The sequence below is a fragment of the Ursus americanus genome, chromosome 8 (genome assembly GCF_024610735.1).
Source record: "Ursus americanus isolate L20-20 chromosome 8, mUrsAme1.1.p, whole genome shotgun sequence".
Classification (NCBI taxonomy): Eukaryota; Metazoa; Chordata; class Mammalia; order Carnivora; family Ursidae; genus Ursus; species Ursus americanus.
Window position 1 is genome coordinate 78,389,081 of NC_142134.1, and position 22,046 is coordinate 78,411,126.

The 22,046-nt window shown below is 45.5% G+C and overlaps 1 protein-coding gene across 11 annotated transcripts in view; it reads right to left on the reverse strand.

Annotated features, from left to right (window-relative positions):
• EVC2 (EvC ciliary complex subunit 2) overlaps positions 1–22,046 on the reverse strand; it is a 140,878-nt gene that overhangs the window by 97,155 nt on the left and 21,677 nt on the right. For all 11 annotated transcript variants that reach the window (XM_045771464.2, XM_087864283.1, XM_087864280.1 and 8 more), the window contains 3 exons: positions 21,273–21,326; positions 4,748–4,882; positions 1,055–1,194 (listed from right to left, as the gene is read on the reverse strand). In XM_045771464.2, the coding sequence (XP_045627420.2) occupies positions 1,055–1,194; positions 4,748–4,882; positions 21,273–21,326 (329 nt within the window). The remainder of the gene's footprint in view (positions 1–1,054; positions 1,195–4,747; positions 4,883–21,272; positions 21,327–22,046) is intronic.

Consider the following 22,046-nt stretch of genomic DNA (forward strand, 5'->3'; position numbering starts at 1 on the left):
AGGACAGGGGGAAAGGCCAAGCTCATGAGCCTTACCGAGTGAGTTGGCTCGTGGCCTGGGATCCCTGCGCTGGCCAGGAGCAGCCGTGAGCAGTGCAGCAGCAACCTGACTGGGAGCGTGTTCCCCACAGCCAGACTGCCTGGGCTTGAGCCTGGCTCTCTCACTTACTAGTGTGAACCCCGGGGCAAGCTCCACAGCTGCTCTCAAGTCGCCATCCACGAGATGGTAAGAACAGCAATACCTGCTCTGTAGGGTGGCTAAGAGGATTACGAGTTTGTATTCATGAAATGTTCAGAACTGCGTCCGGCTCTAGGTTCTGCTGTACGCGGGTGGTATGTTATAAGTATTTGTTATATAAATAAAAAGAATGGAATTCAGTTCAGCAAACACACTGCCTGGCCTGGCCTCTCTCTCCAGCTGCCTCTTCCTTTATTTCTTTGTACTCAATACCCCCATCCATACATCAGTCATACCGAGCTACTTTGCTTCACCAAATGCATCTTCCTTATTTCCTATCCTTTCATCTGCTCTTTCTTCCCTCTGCCTGAAGTCTTTCTTCTCTTAATCCACTTGGAAAGCTCATATCCAGGCTTCAAGAACTAGTTAAAATATCATCTCCTCCGGGAAGCATTTCCATGACCCTCTAGGAGGTAATTACTCCCTCTTCTTGGCTCAGCTAATCTTGATTTTCCTTTTAGCATGGGGTTCATCAAATTGTTATGGTCACTTCTGTTTATGTGTCTGTCTTCCCCATTAGTTCATAGCATGAACTATGTCTTATTCACCCCTTTCCCAAATACTAAGCATAACAGTAGTTCCATGATGACGACTGAATAACAAATGAATGACTGACTGACTGAATGAATGAATGAAAGAAATATACTCGGTGTTTGCACTCAGGCCAGTGTATTAAAGCATTCATCACATCCAAGCAAGTATGAATGAACGATTGAATGAATGAATGAATGAAATGTACTCAGTGTTTGCACTCAGGCCAGTGCAGTTAAAGCATTCATCACATCCAAGCAAGTATAGTGTGATTGAGAATTCTTACTCTTCTAAAGCTTGAAGCATGCTCCCGGGGTCCTCTGAAGACAGAATGTCAATCATTTGGTCATTGAGAGCGAGGTCCTCATCGACACCATCGGCTGAGGTGAACTGGGAGTGCTCCAGCTTGCTCTCATGATGCTGAACCTGCAGGGAAATTTCAGGAACAACTGCGTGGGCCTTCTTGTGAATGTCATATGCTGAGAAAGTTATGAGGGAAGGCAGGGATCTGCAGTCAGAGAACTTTGCTGGCCCCGCCACTTGTGAGCAGAGTAAACTCAGATAAGACACTGCATTTCCCTGGACCTCCATTTTCTCATCAATGAGTAGGATCATATTTGTAGTAGCCCTGCACAGGGTTACTGTGCATGTAGACAAAACAATGGATGGAAAGGCCTTTGCAACCTGTAAAGACCTATAAAAATATTTCACCATCATCACTATCACCACCACCACCATCATCATCACCACCATCACCACCATCATCACCATCACCATCATCATCACTATCACCACCATCACCATCATCATCACCAACATCATTATCACCACCATCACCATCAGCACCATCAGCATCACCATCATCAGCACCATCAGCATCACCATCATCACCACCACCATCACATCATCATCACCACCATCACCATCATCACCACCATCATCACCATCACCACCATCACCATCATCATCACTATCACCACCATCACCATCATCATCACCAACATCATTATCACCATCATCACCATCACCACCATCATCATCATCACCATCATCACCACCATCACCATCATCACCATCATCATCATCACCACCACCATCATCATCATCACCATCATCATCATCACCACCATCACCACCATCATTATCATCACCACCATCACCATCATCATCATCATCACCATCATCACCACCATCACCAGCACCATCACCATAATCATCATGAAGAGAGAAATTCCATTTGGCAGATAGACTTCAACTTCATGCATCTGGCTGGTTGTTACTCAGAATATAGAATTGTCAAATGGAAGTGACATGGGAGATAATTAAGCCCAACCCAATGATTGGATAGATGTCTCTTTTGTCCCTATTGTTGATTCTGCAAAATGGGTGATCACTATAGCTAATATTTAAGAATTCCTGTCCCTGTGTCTTGTATGTGTCATTATCACACAACTGTCACAACAAAGTAAGTGCTGTTGCTCCACATTACACGTAAGAAACCGCAGCTCAGAGGGGTAAAATAACGTTATCTGCACTCACACAGCTCATGAAGAGTCAGGGTTGGTATCTGGTCCCAAATCGGTCTAACTCCTAGGGTAGGAGGAGTGAGGTGCTAGAAGGGGAGAAGAAGGCTGTCTCGTGTTTTATAGCACACTGTCTCACTGGTTGCCTCAGGCTGGCAAAAATAAAGAAAAATGGGAAAAGAGTTCATTCTGTGAACTTCAAGGGTCTTCAGACCTTAAATCAACACTTTTCTTTCCTCTCTGCAGGTGTAACGATCAGCCTTTCATCTCCAGGAATGATTCCTGCTCCCTCATCAAAGTAGCAGGGACGGTTTGTTCTTCTGTGATGGATAATGGCTTTGGGAGAGAAGCCCAAGGTCTGATTAGAGGGGCCCTTTACCTCCTCCTCCCTTTTGCCTGCCACGGACACTGTGGGCCGATCTCACTTTGAAATGACCATCCTCCCCTCTGGGAAGCAGACACCAAGTGAACAATGGGGACAGGACCTGCAGCCTCCAGACACGGCCCCCAGAAGCCAGATCCCACCTACCCTTGGCCGCCTGAAGCAAGTGTTTAACTTCATGGGCCTCAGTTTCCTCAATAGAAAGTGAGGGGGAGAGATGGCAGATGTTCCGTTCAAGGTGCTGGGCCCCTGGATGACACCGAGTCTCAGCAGCTCCAGCCCTCCCGGCCCTGGAGGGACCAACCTGCCATGGATGCTTACTCCCCGCAGTGCCTTCTGGGGGCAGCTCCGCAAAGCTCATCTCACTCTATGAACTGCCGCCCGATTGGATTATTCAGGGCCTTCCAAGCACCAGGCTCCGTACCAAGCAGCAGGGATGGTGGCAGATACCATCTGTTTTCTACCCATGTCCCCTCGCCCTTGCTGCTTCAGTGTCTACTAGCCCAAAATCCATCAGTCGATACCTACACTTCTTTCCCTAAAGGCTTTTGCTGGCCTTCAGAGCCCATACCAGGGAAATAACATCACCCTTTGTCCAGGCCCCTGTGGGAATGCTGACAATATTGAATCCCTCTGTGGCCCTCCATCTCATTCATGTCCTCTCTTGTGGTTACGTGTTCCAGGCCCCTTGGAGATTAAGATACATAGCTTAGAAATGCCCACCAACGCTGGAAGGGGGAGGCTTGTTTAGGCCCTTTGAAAATTTGTTAAAGATAACATAGTCTCTCCCCCTCCCGATGCACGGATGGTGCCACAAGATCTAATGAAAGGGTAGCTGTCAATCACGGGCACGCGAACCCTTGGAGGTACGAGTGGATGATCTCACTACAATGCCCTCTGCACAACCCCTCACTCTATAAAATCCATAGACTAAGGTCTGGATTTTGTGAGAATGGCCGCACAGCGCCTGGATGACCCCTGACCTGATCCCCTGTCAGTAAGTTATCCTGAATAAAAGTCTATAAATGGTATGGAGAGGCCTGTTTCGTTCTCTGGTCTCCAAGGGCCTTCTCAATGGGGAGGACAGTCCTTCTTCCCCCACCTTCTAACAGCCCCTTTACCCCCATGTCCTCGACCAATGACCAATGGGGTATGATATATACTCCAGCTCTTTCCCTCTTCAGGTGGGATGACTCTGAGGCTATTTCCCTACTGTCCCCAGAGGTCCTGGGCAGGGTGAAGCTCCAGAAACCCACAGGGATAACCTGACCAGCTGCCTTCCCTTCCTGCCTCACCTCCTGACCCCACACCAATACTTCCTGGGATCACTCCCCATATAAACTACTTGCATTTGGACTCTGGTCCCGGGGTGTGCTTCTGTGGGAACCCAGAGCAAGACAGGAATAGAGATTAAGACATTCACAGACAAGTCCAACAGATTAGGAGGTGTGCTTGGTGGGGTCTACAGAAGCTAGGCCAGGAACCTGGAAACAGGGCTCCCACCCCAGCCAGAACTATGCTCACTGAAGGGCAGAGAGGTTAGAAAAGCCCCTGGTGTGAGTGTGGTGTGCTCACCCCCCAGGGAACGCTGAGTCACTGGGTTGACTGGGTCTGAGGGGGGAAGTGGACAGGGGCAGCAGAGGTGGGCAGAAGCTAGCCACAGGGGATTCCTAAGCCAGGCCAAAGGATCCAGTCTCCCCCTGAGGATGAAGTGAGTCTCCAAAGACCTTTCAGCAGGGAGTGTGGACCAGGACCTGAATTAGTGTGGCGTGAACAAAGAGCTGGCCACACAGATGGGGGTGGGTTATCCAGTCAGACCGCAGGGGCCCTTCAACCTTGGCCACTTGCTGGAAACATCCAGGGAGCTTTAAAAACGACTAATGACAGGGCCACATCCTGGGACCGTCCAGTCAGAGTCTCTGCAGGTGAGCCTGGACACGAGTGTCTGTCATTTCCCCAGGGACTGGGACATCGATCCAGGGCTGAGACCCATTGAACTGGAGGATAAACATCGGCCTCGCGGCTACTGCCAACCCAACTACCCTCCAGGAACACAACGCACATGGAGACCCACCTGATGTCTGGTGGGCAGGCCTCCCTTCAAACACTGATATCGAGCCAGGAAGAAAAGTGTGACCCAGGTCAGCACGAAGGAGACGACGGAGGCTATGAAGAATCCTGCCGCATGAAGACCATGGTTTGGGACAACCTAGGGGATGAGAGAGAGAGAGAGACAGAGGGACTTGTCCATGGTCACACTTCACATCTCTCAGGTCACAAGGAAGAGTTACAGCAGAAGCAGCACGGAGTCAGCGAGACTGGCCTGGCTCTGGCCCCAGCTCTGTCCCCACTGGCTGAGACCATCTCGGCCTGAGCCCAGCGCTGCACTTCTCCGAGCCTGTTCCCTCACGGCGTGGCTTCCACACGGCACAGCTGAAGCACTGAGCAGGACAAACGCTGCCAGGAGCCCAGCATGGCGGCTTGCACATAGTAGGACCACCCACCCCAAGCCTGGCATACTGCAGGCACCCCAGAACGTGACATGCCTGGATCCATGTGTAACAAACCTAAGGCAGCACTAGGGACCCGTGAGCTGCTCTGAGTCAAGGGCAGAATTTGTAGTGCCCTTCCCTTCCCCCCACGCCGTCTGTTCCCCCTTCCCAAGAGCATTAGAGCGGCAACCCGCAGCCCACTCTGGCCTTCAGGACCACGCTAGAGGATGCGCAGGGCAGGGAGGCAGCCGGCTGCCAAGCAAACCGACAGCCTAGCTTAACGTGCCCAGCCCTCTCTCTCTTCAGAGGCGTCCTCTGGGCTCCAGCCAGCGAGAGCCTGAGACAAATATGCATCCGTGACAGGCCAGGAGCAGCTGGCAGCAAACAACTGTGAGAAGCTGCTAAGTCCTAGACGCTCCACCTTCAGCCCCTCCCGCCACCACTTCCTTAGGTTCGAGACCACAGCAGCGGCTGAACCTGACAAGCCCTCGGGATGGGCCAGGCGCGGGACTGAGACTGCTGTCACGCTTAAGCATGCATCAGAACCAGCAAGACTTGTGGAAACGTGCCTCCCCAAGACCCACCCTGGGCTCCTGATTCACTAGACCTGGGGGCAGGGCCTCAGAAGTGGCTTTTCTGTGCTATTTGTCCGAGGAACACATTTTGAGAACCGCTAGGCTAAGGGTTTCACAAGGCTTAACTCCTTGAGTTCTCCCAAAGACATTCTGAACAAAAGAAAGAGCTCTGGATTTTTAATCCGACAGATCTGGATTGAAATGCCGCCTCTGTCAGAACAGTTGTGATACCCTGGATGAGGGACTTGACTTCCAGCAACCTCACTTCTCTCATCTGTAAAATGGGGATAAAAATTAAATAAAGTAGTAATATAGAATTAGTACAAAGCTTGGCTCATGGATCAATCAGCAATTATTTACTGAGTATTTACTGTGTACAGGGCTGTAAGTTGGGATTCTTTCTCCATTTGTGTGATGATACTCTTTATGTGGGCACTGACTGGGTCTGACCCAGGTCCACCTCCTATTCACAGGTAAGGGGGACCTGTAAATAGCAGAGTGGGTGAAGCTTGGGCTCAGGACTCAGACCACCTGGGTGTGGCACCGTCTCTGCCTTATTGGTCACATAGTATCGGTCAGATGAGTTCATCTCTCTTGGCCTCTGCTCCTTCCCTTATAAATTGAGACAGTGGGCCACCTCCAAGGGTTGTACTGAGGATTAAACAAGAATATGAATGAAGTTGAATGAGGTCGTTAAAAGAGTGTCTGGCTTTAATACTTGCTCACTAAACACCAGTGATTATTGCCGCGTCTTCCCTTGTGGGCTGCGTAAACAAAGGCAACTCCTTTATACAGTAATGGAGAAGCTGTACGGTGGGCATTAGTGAGCCATTTTATCAGAAGGTGGCCTCAAAAACAGACCTGGACTGAGAGCCTCACATTTTGATAACACTTGCATCCTTTGGAACGTTTTCATCAAAATGTCCACACTCAAAAACAAGAGGGACAAAATATGTGTGTCCGTAACAAGAGGCTTTGTCACGGTCAGCCCTTTAACCCAGTGATTTCATGCCTAGGATTCTCTCCTCGGGAAATAACTTAAAAACATGCATAAAGCCTTATATACAGGTTGGTTTGGTCTAGAAATACGCACAAAGATTTGTTCATATATAAGGCTGTTTTGCAAAGCATCATATAAAGTAACACAAACGTGTATGGATCCTAAATGTCCCCAAAACAAAGAGTGATTATATTTTAAGTTTCTATAAAGTATTCAATCCATATAATGAGCAATCATGTAACCACTTTATTACTTTTAAAAAGCACAGTAATGTACGTATACTAGGGAAAAGAGTTCTTAACAGAAGTCACGTGTTAAAAAAGAAAAGCGGGGCGCCTGGGTGGCACAGCGGTTAAGCGCCTGCCTTCGGCTCAGGGCGTGATCCCAGCGTTCTGGGATCGAGCCCCACATCAGGCTCCTCCACTATGAGCCTGCTTCTTCCTCTCCCACTCCCCCTGCTTGTGTTCCCTCTCTCGCTGGCTATCTCTGTTAAATAAATAAATAAAATCTTAAAAAAAAAAAAAAAAAGAAAAGAAAAGAAAATTTCCCTTTGTTACCTTCCCCTATCCACTCTAATCCAGCTTCCCAGGGGTGAAAGTCTGAAACCAGTACTGGTTTTAGTTTTTATGATTTAGTTAACCAGAATGGTTAGTTAACTTAAATACTCTAAAAATTATGCATGTATCTTTACTTCTTGAGTCATCAAATTACATATTATTAACTGAATTCCTGTTTTGACAGATGTGACTTTAGGTCAGGAATTTTTACCTTACAGATTTACAGGGTTTGTAGCCTATAAATATTCCTTTCCGTACTTCCTTCTAATTGTAATGATTATTTTTAGTTTTTCAATTAGCCACCTTTGTAACTTTAAATTAAAAAATTAAACTTCAACTTTTATAGCACTTAATTTAGAGACCATTTCTTGTCATCTCATCTTCTTACTAAAGAAGATAATGAAACTAGCATCCCACACTTGCCTCCAACTTGCCTTTCCCACTTCTTTCTTCCATAATTTATTAGGTTTATAACATATATACTTTGTTCTATAACCACAATTCTTTGTGATTGTTTATAGTTTCATTCCAGAAACTAAAACTAAAAATTTTAAAAGACATTATTATGATGATGATTAGGAAAATGTTGTTCGCTGGAAAAGTACAAAGTGTAACCCTATATTACTATATATCTGCTCTCCAAAGCAGTATATTTCTAATTCAGTCCCTTTTCTTACACTTTATCAATTATTCAAAATCATGCCAGATCTTTAGTTATTAGCTTCGGTTTGGAGTGACACTCCTTTTTGTGTACTTTTTGTTTGTCCTGGAGTTTCTCACTGTCTTTCTTTTTTCTTCTGGTTATATACCATTTACTTAATGGTATTATCTGTTACAGGGAATGGATTCTTTTTTCTTAAAGTCTTCATTCCCAGAACGCTCTGACACTCTGATCTAATCAGGACTGGTTACTTTCCAGGCCTGCTGCACTGCCGTCATTTGGAGCCCTCTCTTCACAGCTTTCTGTATTGTCACACATTATTCATTAAAGCAAAACTGTTTCTTGGATCCCATTTCTTTCTTTTCCTTGGATGCTTCTTCCCGCCAGCCCCAAACTCCATGGAGTATTCTCAGATCTGTTTAGAAAAGATTTTTTATTTCATATGTCTTAAAATGTTGTTACTTTGCCCTCACTGGATTGATAACTTGGCTGAATCTATAACTCAGGTCCCAAACCATTTTTCTTCAGAACACTGGATGTATCATCCCACTGTCTTCTGGCATAAATGTGTCTGATGACTTAGAAGGGTCTGTTTTTGCTTTCTAGGAATTTTAAGTTTTCCCCTTTTCCTTTGGAGTTCTAAATATTTAACCATTAAAATTTTTGAATATTTTTAATTATAGTAAAATACACAAAACGTAAAATTTATCGTCGTAACCATTTTTCAGCGTGCATTCCAGTAGTAGTAAGCACAATGACATTGTTCTGAAATCACCCCTACTATCTATCCCCGAAACTTTTCATCTTACAAAACTGAAACTCTGTTCCCATTGAAACATTTCCCCTTTAATCCTCCCCCAGCTCCTGGCACACATCATCTTACTTTCTGTTTCTATGAATTTGACCCTCTAAGAACACCGCATAAGTGTAACGATACAGTATTTGTCTTTTTTGACTGGCTTGCTTCACTTAGTATAAAATCTTCATGGTTCATCCATGTTGTAGGATGTGGCAGAATTTCCTTCCTTTTTAAGTTTGAATAAAATTCTATGTGTGTGTATGTATATATTGTTTATCCATTCATTCACTGTTGGACACTTGAGTTGCTTCCACTTTTTGGCTATTGTGAATAATGCTGCTGCAAACATCAGTATACAGATATCTCTTTCAATTTTTCTGGGTATATACCCAGAAGTGCAATTACAGGATTATGTAACTCTATCTTTAATTTTTGGGGAACAGCCAAATTGTTTTATCTTTTTTTTTTTCCGATAGTAACCATCCTAATATGTATGAGGTGGTATGATCATGGCTTTGATTTGCATTTCCCTAATGATTAGTGTCTTCATGTGAGTACCACACATGTGTATATCTTCTTTGGAGAAATGTCTGTTCAAGTCCTTTGCCCATTTTTCAAACATGTTGCTTTTTAATTATCATTGAATTGTAGGACATTATGGACTGAATATTCGTGCCCCCCAAAATTCATCTGTTGAAATCCTAACCCCCAATATGATGGTATTAGAGGCTGAGGCCGTTGGGAGATAATTAGGTTATGAGGGTGGAGGCTTCATGAATAGGATTAGTCCCTTTATAAGGAAATGAAGAGGCCAGAGCTCTTTCTGCTCTCTGCCATGGAAGGACACAATGAGAAGAGGAAATCTACAAACCAGTAAGTGGATCTCATTAGACACAATATCTGCCAACACTCTGATCTTGCACTGCCCAGCCTAAAGAACTGAGAATATAAATGTCTGTTGTTTAAGCCACTCAGCCTATAGCAATATGCTGTAACAGCCCAAAAACTGACTAAGACACAAGCGTTTTTAAAATGGTATGAATGTTATTTTCTCCCATTCCATGGGCTGCTTTACACTCTGTTGATTGTATCCTTTGATGCACGTAAGTGTTTAATTTTGATGTAATTCAATCCTATTTTTTTCTTTTGTCATTTGTGCTTTTGGTGTCATATAAAAAAAATCGTCACTAAATCTGATGTTATGAAGTTCTCCCCTACGTTTTCTTCTAAGGGGTCTTACTCTTAAGTCTGTGATCCACTTGCAGTTAATTTTTGTATATACTGTAAGGCAAGGGTCCAACTCCATTCTTTTGCGTGTGTATATCCAGTCTCCCAAACATCATCTGTTGAAATGCCTTTCCTTCTCCCATTAGTCTTTCCACTTGGGTCGAAAATCATTTGACTATCCATGCAAGTGTTTTCTTAGGTTCTTGATTCTGTTCCACTGGTTTATGTGTCTGTCTTTATGCCAGTACCACACTGTTTTGACTATTGTAGCTTTGTAATAAGTTTTGAAATCATGAAGTATGGGACCTCTAGCTTTGTACTTTTTCAAGATTTTTTTTGATTATTCAGGTTCCTCTGAAATGCCTTATGAATTTTAGGATGGGTTTTTCTATTTCTGTAAAAAATGCCTTTGAGATTTTGACAGAGATTCCACTGAATCTGTAGATCACAGCATTATGAAGTCTTCCAATCCATGTGCACAAGATGACTTTCCATTTATTTGTGTCTCCTTTAACTTCCCCCAGCAGGGTTTTGTAGTTTTCATTGTACAAGTCTTTCACCTCTTGATTAAGTTTATTCCTAATCATTTTGTTCTCTTTGATGCTATTGTAAATGAAATTGTTTTCTTAATTTCCTTTTTGGATTGTTCATTGTTAGTGTGTAGAAATGTAACCGACTTTTGTATGTTGAAATTCTAATACTATTTCTAAATGTTTATATCCTAATGTAACATTTTTTTTTAAGATTTTATTTTTATTTATTCGACAGAGATAGAGACAGCCAGCGAGAGAGGGAACACAAGCAGGGGGAGTGGGAGAGGAAGAAGCAGGCTCATAGCGGAGAAGCCTGATGTGGGGCTTGATCCCATAACGCCGGGATCACGCCCTGAGCCGAAGGCAGACGCTTAACTGCTGTGCCACCCAGGCGCCCCCTAATGTAACATTTTTAAAGAAGGTACAAAATGGGTATTAAGGAGGGCATGTGTTGTGATGAGCACTGGGTGTTATATACAACTAATGAATTGTTGAACATAATAAAAGATTAATTTTTTAAATAATTAATTAATTAATTTTTAAAAACCATATACACAGGAAAATCCCAATTTCATCAGAACAAAAATAATATATATGCACACATGTACATATATATAACCTATGAGGAATATCCTCTGTAATTCTGCTGAGTGATTGCTTGATGAGTTTTTTCTTTGTTTCTGTGTTTTTTTGTTTTTTTTTTTAAGATTTTATTTATTTATTTGACAGAGATAGAGACAGCCAGCGAGAGAGGGAACACAAGCAGGGGGAGTGAGAGAGGAAGAAGCAGGCTCATAGTGGAGGAGCCTGATGTGGGGCTCGATCCCACAACGCCAGGATCACGCCCTGAGCTGAAGGCAGACACTTAACCACTGTGCCACCCAGGCGCCCCTGTTTCTGTGTTTTCTAAGATCTCTACAAGAGCATGTATTACTTGTATAACCAGGAGACAACAAAAAGAATAATAAATAGCTTTTAAAGGTAGACAAGGCAATGCAGCACTCAGACCCCCCTTCGAGGAAAAACTTGGTGCCCAGCTGTGGGCAGTGTGGTCAGTAGAGAGCCTCCAGCTTCACGGTCTAGATCAGCTGCAGAGAGTCACCTTGTGAGCTCATGCCCTTCCTGGAGGCAGCCCACGTCTGGTAACAGAGCATGGCAGAGGCATAATGGCCAGCCATTTAGCCTGACAAGGGACCCTCAGACAGGCAACGCTTGCTCCAGAGTTCACTGCCAGGTGAGGCTTTGTCACAGATCACAGTAACACAGATCACAACTTCGCAGTCCTCTTTTGCCCAATCCCACTTCCACCTTCTTCCCTGCACAGGTGATCACTGATTGTGCTGGGGGGAACCCCACAACCACCCCAAGTTTGATGGTTCACGAGGAGGACTCACAAGACCCACCCTATAGTCATTCTCACGGCTATGATCTATTACAGGGAGAAGATACAAAGCAAAATCAGCACAGGGAGAAGGCACATGGGGTGAAATCCTGAAGAAATCCAGAGTCCTCTCTCAGGGCCGTCACACAGGACTTGTTTAGTTCCTCCAGCAACAGGTGTAACAACACAGCAAAGCTCATGAGAGACTCAGTGCCCAGGGCTTTTATCCAGGCACCCTCTCCCTAGCATGTTCCAAAGTTTCAGACTCCCAGAATGAAAGCAGGCATTAAGAATAAAATATATTGTTTATAATATATTTATATACATTTAGTTGTATTTATACTAGCTTCAGCACAGTGAGCCACTCTTATCAGTTGGGGGAATGGTGGCAACTATTCTGAAATCCAAGTTCCCAGACATTGGGCAAGGGCTAACCTTGCAAGCAGGCCTTTCTAAGGAGGGCCATCTCAAGCCAGATATATTAACTGTTTTCTGAATGCTGGTAAACATACTATACCCCAAACTTTGTCTCAGCATCTGCTTCTGGAGAAGCCAGTCTGTGACCAGTTTAATTAGGAATGGCTGTAGATTATAAGAACATTAAATGTATTACTAGGGGCTAGAAGCTAAAAGCAGTCCTCGTTCCTGGGGCTGCAGTCAAGGTTCAGTTTTTCTCACAGACCAACAAGGTCAACCTGACCTTCAAGACAGTCCCAGTCAGGTTAGCTTTGGCTGGAGCTTTGGTCCAGACATTTATTGGAAACTGAATCAAAGAACAATGCCACATATGACTTTTTTGGCTATTGATCAATCAACCTCAGTCCAAAGATGCTGTTATCAAATATGGTGAGGGAACCAGTTCTGTTTCCATATTTGAATATCCTCCTGATTCTAAATATTACATTTTAATTAAAACCAAAATGACATGCAAATTCTCCATTTGTGCTGGAAATAGCCCTCTGTGCCCTGATATGTATACCTACTGGATAAGAAAAAAAAAATCAATACACTGTATAAATATGAATAGCATTGCACAGAGGTTACATTAAAATATTGATGGAAAGGAAACAAAACCTCTGTGTCTAAAGAGAACAAAGGGGATATTGATTAGCAATTTGTTTTCAAGATTCCTCTTCCACAGAAGGTAAATGCTTTTTTTTTTTTCTTTTTTTCCAGCTTTAGCAAGAAGAATGGGGAGATAGAGGGAATTAATGGCATCTGATCACCAACAACATGCAAGACCCTAGGCCAGGTGCATGGAATAGGTTTAATTGTGTCTTCCAAAAAGATATGAAGTCTTAAGCCCCAGTACCTAAGTGGCCATATTTGGAAATAAGGTCTTTGCAAACGTAATTAAGTTGAGTTCATATTGGATTAAGGTGGGTCCTAAATCTAATGAATGTTCTTTATAAGGACAGGGAAATGTGGAGACAGAGTCACACAGAGAGGGTCATGTGACCATGGAGGCAGTGACTGGAGTGATGTACGTACAACCAAGGAAGGATTTCCAGGAGCCACCAGAAGCTAGGAAGAGGCAAGTCCTCTTCTCTAAAGTCACCAAAGGGAGCACAGCTCTGCCAACACCTTAATTTCCGATTTCTAGCCTTCAGAACTGTGACGGAATAAGATTCTGTTATCCTCCACAGTTTGTGATGATTTGTTCTGGCAGCCCCAGAATAAGATACGACATATGCTTTGCATCATTCAATCTTCAGCAATCCTGTGGGGGATGTATTATCCCCATTCTATTGATAGGTAAATGTAGATGGAAAGAGATTAAATGATCAAAGTCCATAGCTAAAAAACCAGAGCTAGCCCTGCTTGACTCCAAAGTCCGTGTTCTCCTCCCATTAGATCACACTGCCTTTGTCCAGGGAGTTGTGTAGTTGTCTAAAAACATTTTTAGTCCCAACTTCCCACACCATGATAGAAGTTACCTGCCTGATTGATGAGAACCAGGAACAAAGACTAAGAATTACATGCAGGCAGAGTCATTGTCTCCCTCTGTCTGTCTTCTCCTTTCCTACTTCATGAAGTAGAACTGGTCAGCTGGGTCAGGCCACCATGCTTGTCTTCCTCTTCCCACCCCCACCTTCTCTAATCTCTGCCTGAGGTCTTGCCCTCCTTTGGCCATTCACATGGCCAAGAGACTTTGGAGAGTACAGGCAATGTGGCAGGCCATGGGAGCAGGACCTGACACTGATGCAAGAATGAATGCCTGTTATCTAGAAAGAGGTTAAAGGTAGGGCAAGTTCTACAAATCTTGCCATCTTTCTCCCTTCTCTCTTGCAATCCCTACTGTCTGATACCAAGCGATAAGTGCATGTAGGTAGAGACTGCCTGCTTGGGGCACGTCCACCCACAACTCTCACTTTCTTCTTTCAATCTTCATTTATCAGTGTTGCTAAATTAAGCTAGGTCTTGCTCCCCTGACCTGCCCAAAATGCCTCTGTTCTTCAACTTTCCTCTCCACGTAAATGGCTAAAGGAGAGTAAGATGTCAAGATGTAGCTTTATGGGAAGAGGGAGGCTCCACATAATTATTACCACCTTTATCACCATCATTACCCTCACCATGACCATCACCATCATGACTACACCATCATCCTCACCATCATTCTCACCATCAGCACCATCACTACCATCATTCTCACCATCATCATCATCATCACCACCCCTACCACCATCAGCAGTACCATTACGATCACCATCATCATAGCTGACATGTACTGAGCAGACTCTAGGCACCAGAGATGGTTCCAAGTGCTTTACATGCATAAATTCATTTAATTCTTACAATAATACCACAAAATGGGCACTGTTTTAGTCTATATTTTTACAAATTAGAATACAAAAGTATTAAGAAGTTAAATAAATGGCCCAAGATCACACAGCTAGTCAACAGTGAACCTGGGATTCACCCCCAGCTGTCAGGGCTAGTAGCCTTCATACCACAGCTGCCACTCTGGGGCTCAGGCTCTGGCCTGGCCTTTTACCAGGAGCCCTGCATTGGGTCATCAGGGTCTTGGGCCACTGTGAACATTGTGATTCCTATTCTGAGTAAACAGCTCACTCTTCTGGACTGACTGGTAGGGCAGGATTTTAAAAATCTCCCAGTGTCTGGCCAAAAGCTTCCACAATCCATTCCTTAAAACTACTCTTAACCATCAATATCTTTATTGAACTTTTGCCAGAGGCCAGGCCTTACTCCCTTTCTAGTCTTTGAAACAATACTTTAAACTCCAAATTCTTAACATCCATTTCATATGTACAGAAACCAAGCTTTGCTATAACTGTGTTTGCTGAAACTCTCTACTGAAGTGGGCTGCCAGGACTGACTCACTGTTTGGATGTGGTGGTAAACTTTCTTGCCATCTAGCTTATTCAGTGAGCCCAGGGCTGGAAGGACAAGGGGGGAAACAAGATCCAGGCCCTGCTCTGAGGACCTCATAATCCTGCAGAAAAACAGAGAGGTAAGCACACTGAAGTGACATGGTGTGACTGGAGTGAGGCTGGGGAAGCCTGGAGGAATGGGGCTGGGAAGAGGAACAGCTCTTAACCTAGCTCTAAGGACAAAGGAGGCTTTCCACGAGGTGCCCCATGGGCAGGGGAGAATGAACCGGGAGGAGGGCAAGCCAGGCAGAGAAAAGAGCTGAGCAGGATGTGCAAGTGGAAGAAATGCAGCCCAGGTCCCATGGGGCCTTCAAGAGCAGGTTAGTGATTCTCAACATCATCCTAAGGGCTTCTCGGAGCATCAATGCAGGGTTTTAAGCCAGGAAGTAACATGGTCAGATCAGTATTTTAGAAAGTTAAATCTGGCTACTATGTGACATCAGCCTGGAGGACAAACTGGATGTGACAGCCAAGGAAGAGAGGATGAGGACATGAAACAAGGCTGCAGGAAGCAGGAGAACATGCTAGTAAAGACCGAGGCCCTAGCTGGGGATTCAGCTCTCAGTTCTACCCCCTTCCACACTGTGGGGCCCTGGGCCTCCCCTACTGTAAGCTGCAATTCCCCATCTGTAAAATGAGGGTTAAAATAGTGCCTATGGTTCCTTGCTAAGTTAAACACAGAATTACCATACAATGCAGCAATCTATTCCTGCGTGTATACCCCAAAGAATGGAAAGCAGGTGTTCAAGCAAAAATCTGTCCCTGAATATTCACAGGTGCACTATTCACAATAGCCAGAAGATGGGGAAAGCCCAGAGGTCCACCACCTGATGAAGATTTAAAGAAAATGTGGCCCACCCATACAAGGAATAGGATTCAGCCATAAAAAGGAATGAAGTACCAATAAACATGGCAACATGGATGGACCTCAAAAATACCATGCTAAGGAAAGAAGCTGGACACAAAAGGCCACATGAATGGAATGGCCGGAACAGGCAAATCTATAGAGACAGATGGCAGATTAGTGGTTGCCAGGGGCTGGGGGTGGAGGGGAGAATGGAGAACAACTGCTCAATGGGTACAGAGCTCCCTTTTGGGGTGATGATAATGTTCCAGATCTAGACAGTGGTGCTGTCTGCTCAACACTGAACATACTAAATGTCAATAATGGTAAATTTCATGTATGTGTACTTTACTGCACACACCAAATGGGGCCTACTGGCTGGAGATGCAGCACAGAGATCAGTCAGTAAATCTGAGCTGCTATTACTACTACTTCCTGCAGGTGGAGGGAAGGGCAGAAATTAGGGGAATATTTAGGAGACAAGCCACAGGATACAGTGACTGAGCACAGAATGAATGTGTGGGATGCCAGAGATAGGGGTCAAAAATGTCCCTGGATGCCTCACTTGGGAGGCTGGGTGCTGGTGGGGCCCTCTACCACAGTGACAGGTGCAGAAATATAAGCCCTTAGAGCACTAGAAATCAGCCCCAAGTTAATCATACTTTTGAGATTTCCTCCAGAAATCCTGCAGCCAAATTTCACTGATAATGATTATAAGTACAGATTTCAAAGAGCTTATTTACCGTAAACTTCATTAACGAAAGAATAAGGAAAGAGAAGCAGCCTCCTCATCCCCAGGCCCTAACTTTCCTGCTTGTCTCTGCCAAAGAATCATGAGCTAGTACCATCTCTTTAAGCACATATTAGCTGAGAGCAGATTCCTTTGATGAGTTCTATCACTGCATTTATGAAAAGCAATGTTGGATCAAAAAAAAGGCCTTTCAAAAGGAATGCTTTCAATGTTTATAATCCAACAGTAAGTTACAAAAGCATGAGGAGGAGTTGTTTATACAGTTTGACTTCAATTATGTAATGAATAAATTCATAGACTTATAGAAGCAAGAAGCCATCATGTTAGCAATGGTCCTCCGGTGGTAGGATTATGAGGTAATTTTATTTTATTCTTCCAACTTTCTCTGTTTGTGTGATATAGAGGGGGCGTTTCCTCTAAATGTCCACAATGGACAGATATTAAATCCTACCTGCCTACCCCCAAAAGACAGAAAAAGTCTGGAGAAAAGAGAAGACCATACAGAATTTCTCTGGAAGAGATTTCAGGAGTAATTTAGTTGAAATCCTTCACTTTGAGCTAAAGATCCAAGAAGCAGAGGGGGTCAGTGACTTGTGGACATTTGTCCCACAGCCCTTGAGGATGGAGAGTCTCTGCGCTTCCCAGCTGACAATTCTGAAAAGAGTGAGGGAAACACACTTATTAATGGAGCTTTGCTAAGGTACTAGTCTAGTGAAGAAGTGGATTTGAGAATTAATTGCACAGCACGACTCTGTTCCTTAATGTAGCCATCAAGCTTCAGGACCTTGGCCAGTTCCCACAGCCTCTCCACACCTGATTTTTTTCACTCTCAAATGAGAAAGCGAAACTAAATCATCTGTAAAGTCTCTCCCAGGGCAAAAATTCTATTCTGACGTCACAAAAATGTATTAAATGCCAAACAGGAGACCAATCTCAATGTCACAGAGTGACAAGGTGTATCAGATGTCCCAGTGTCAGGGGATCCCAGCCAAGGGTGCGACCAACACACCTGGGGTAGGTTCAGGAATCACAGAGATACAGAAGTTGGTCAGACTCCTGTGGGATGTTGTCCAAAGCACAAGTAGGAAAAGAAGAGCATATGCAAAACTGGAGCAGTGTGGAAAACACAGGGACCCAGCAGCACCAGGAGATTAGCACAGGCCAATTTCTCTGATGGCTCCTGCATATTAACCTCAGGTAACTAAGCTTAATCCAGCAGGCAAGAGGGAGTCCCTCCAGAAAGGGAAAAACAAGCAGGTCTGTGCTTTAGAAAGATCACTACAGTGAGGATGATGGGCTAGAGGAGAGCAGGGATGGACAGGTAGGCTGGTGCAGTAATCCACACAAGAGGTGACACAGAGAAGGTAGACGTGGTGATGTGTGATTGCACACCTCCCGTCCTGAATGCAAGTCAACACCATGTGACTCTGCCCACAGTTACACGCTCCCTCCACCGTGCTCAAGGGTATACACTGTAAATTCCTGTACTTGAGAAATGCTCATGTTGCATATAGCTATCTACCGACGCTTTTTTTTTGCTTATTAATAGAAGCTCTTTATATATCAAAGTTGCTAATCCTTTTTTATGTCTGTTACAAGTATTTCCCCAAATTTGTCACTTATCTTTCTTAATGCTGTTTTTAAATGTAGAATTTTTGACTATTTGTGTACTCAAATCCATGTTATTCCTTCGTGGTTTTCTTCATAGCATATGATACTAACCTATATTTACCTTTTAGAAATCGTTTTACTGAGATTTTAATCTGATGAGGGAATTCATTTTTATTTTTCTTCCAAAAGACCCAGCCAGTTGCCCACCAATTTATGAATGATAACATCCTTTCCCCATTGATCTGAAATACTACTTTATTCTACGGACGTCTGTGTACGTGCTCTATTCTGTCCCATTGGTCTGGCTTTTCTTGAGTTGCATACTACAGTAATGAAGCTTTATAATTCTTTAACATCTTCTAGGGCAAATCCTCCCACATTCCTCTTCATTGTCACAATGTTTTCATCTGATTTTGGAAATCTATATTTTCAGATGAAACTCTGATTAATTTAATCACGTATCTCCCCCCAAATCCTATTAAAATTATTATTGGAACTGGTTCTACATGAATTTGGGGGAGGTAACAGTTGGTTTCAATGTCTCTCTCTTGATTATATCCGAGATCCTTGTTCTCCGGGTCCCTGCCCTGGCGCCCGGCCCTTTTGAGGGCACATGGGATCAACACAAGAAGCTGTGGGGAGCCCCAGCACAATCTGAACACCAATGTCAAGCACGTACAGTGTGATTTTTTCCTCCCAGACACTTCATGCAGCAGACAGAAAGGGCAAGAGGACTTCATGATACGAAATGGGAAGCAATTTCCTAGGGCCTTGCTTTCCTTGGCTGACACCTGCCAGTTTCACCCTCAGGAATGTAACAGAAAACAAAGGAGCAGATGGGGTCACAATTCACACTTACCACAGAGCACCTGCAGAGGGGTGGTGTCTGCATGTGCGTATAACAATAGCAAAGACAGCGGCTGATGTTTACTGAGCACTTACAAAAGGCCAGGCACTGTGCCCAGTGCTTTACACACATCAATCCATTTACTTTGACGACTACCCTGTGAAGTGGGTACTATTACCACTCATTTCACAGCTAGGAAACTGAGGCCCAGGGAGGTAAGGAACATACCCACAGTCACATACAATCAGTGGGCAGGCAGGGATTCAAAGCTAGGCCTTTGGTCCAAGAACCTGCTGTCCCCACAACACTGTAGGGGACGCTGTCACATTTATAGACCTCACCTTCCGGCTCAGTGGTGATCTCCCTGAACGGGGTCCACAGTGCAGGGTCACCTGGGCCAGGGGCTGTAGGGCTGAAATCCAACCCAGTGCTCCACTGCCAAACCGTGCGCCCAGGGGTCTACACCCCACAGCAAGTACCTACTCCCGTCGCCCTTGAAGACAACGTGTGAGCTGGAGGCTGCCCCGAAGAGCGGGGTGCGGCTCGTCTCCATCCACATGAGAGGGTCTGGGGCACGGAGGAAGGGCTCATAAACATCAATTAAGTGAAGGTTCTCTGACTTCTATTACAATCACACAGCGACCAGACGCCTGCTCCACCGAGCGGCAATCACCGGCATTGATGGACATTTACCTACCGAGTGCCAGCCAGAATGTAAGGCACAGAGTGGGGCGCAAGGACGAAGCGGACATGGCCCCACCCTCCAGGAGCACACAGACCATCCAGGAGGATTGCTGGCACCTGACTTCCTGAATCCCCTGCACCCCCCATAAACTCTCCCCTTGCTATAGCCAGACTTGGATGTTGTTTCCATCTCTTCAGGGCAGGGATTCAGCTCCCCAGGAGGGAGTGTGGCCCACTGCCCAGCAACAGGCCTCTGGAGCCAAAGTGCCTGTGTTCAAATCCTGGTACCAATCCCTAAGAGAAAAGCACACACACAGCACGCCTGAGACTGCTATCCTCTGAGAGGCCAGTGCGCGAGGCGGGGCCTTGACTGGCATCTAGAAACTTGGATTTTGGGAGGGCTCCCATCATTCCCTGGTAAGAGTGGCTCACTGCACCTAAGCTGTCATGCAAACAACGTGGTTTATGCAGAACACAGTCCTCCTGGGAGTCTGGAACCATGGTATGTGCCCCACAGAGGATGCTGTGTGCCCAGCCCGCAGTAAGAACCCTGGTGCTGGTCTCCGATGAGCCTCCCTGGTGACGACACTTCACATGTGCTGTCACACTCATTGCTGGAGAACTCCGTGCATCCGGTGTGCCTCCACTGGGGAAGGACTCTGGAAGCTGGTGCCTGGTGTCCTCCAGACTTCGCCCCGTGCATCTCTGCCCTTTGTGGATTTTACTCTGCATCCTTCTCGGTAATAAATCAGCCATGAGTAGGACTATGCAAAGTCCTGTGTGTCCTCCTAGTGAATCGCTGAGCCTGGGAGTGGTCCTGGGGACCCTGACACACTAGCTGGGTGACCTTGGGCAAATGACTTGACCTATATGTGCCTCAGTTTCCCCATCTATTAAATGAAGGTGATTTTAAAATAAAATCTATCCCCCAGGATTGCGGTGAAGACCACATAATTCAGCGTATGTCAATTGCTTAACGTCTGGCCCCAGCAGGGATTGAAGCAAAGTGCGGTTACAAGGTGAGGACACACCTCCTTGCCCAGACGGAGGGGCCATCCAGGGAACTTGCCCAAAGTCTCTGGCCACACTGGGGGACCCCACGCCACACAGTGGTTTGGGCTGCCAAGGCCAACAGCTGCCCCCTCCCCTCGGCTCTGAGGACAGCCAGATACCTACACACCAGAGGCAGGAAAAGACACACTGGGGAGCATCAGGGGACTGTCCAGCTCAAGTTTTTATTCTTACCTTTATCCTTTCTTCTGCTGTTATGGTGAAAAGGGCTTTTAGCTGGGTTCTGTTCTAGAAAAAGAAAAGAGAAAACACTTTCATCAGCAGGTGTTGGGGTCTGACACAGAGGGTGTCATTTGGTGTATTTACAACCCTCGTGTCTGGAGAAACGCAGGCCCTTGACTGTTGGGGGCCGGGGCTTGTGAGGTCTGAAAGTCCCTCCAGGGGGAAAGGTCTGTGGACCTGCAGAGCCTCCTTCTCTCCCGGATGTTTGTGAGAATCCAAACACCAGTTTCCCCAATTGGCGAGAAAGCAGGGGCCGTGTGCCCTCCAGTGAAACGCCAGGGGTTAGGGTCAGGCCGGACAGGGGCTGAGGACCCGCTCCAAAGCTCAGCAGCCCGGTGACAGAGCAGCCAGCCGCTCGTCCTCACCAGCACGGTTCTTTCAGGAAAGGTGCAGACACCTCCCATGTGATGTGCCCCACCCCCAGCACCCCATGGGTCTGCTCCTCGTGCTTTTAAAACTCCTCTGCTCTACAGGAAACAGAAGGGTGTTAGGCCAGCTATGTGTCCAAGTGCAAAGCATCTGAGAAGACGCGCCGCGAGAACACACTTTGTCCCGGGGACACAGGCAGAAGATCTTGAAACTAAAAGGCAGTACAGGGCAGTGGTTAGAGCCAGGGCCTGCCTGGGCCCACACCTGGCCCCACTGCTCACGAGCAGTCTGACTGCAGGCAAGGCATTGACTTCTCTGTGCCTCCGTTTTCCCATCTGTAAAATGGGAATCCTATTC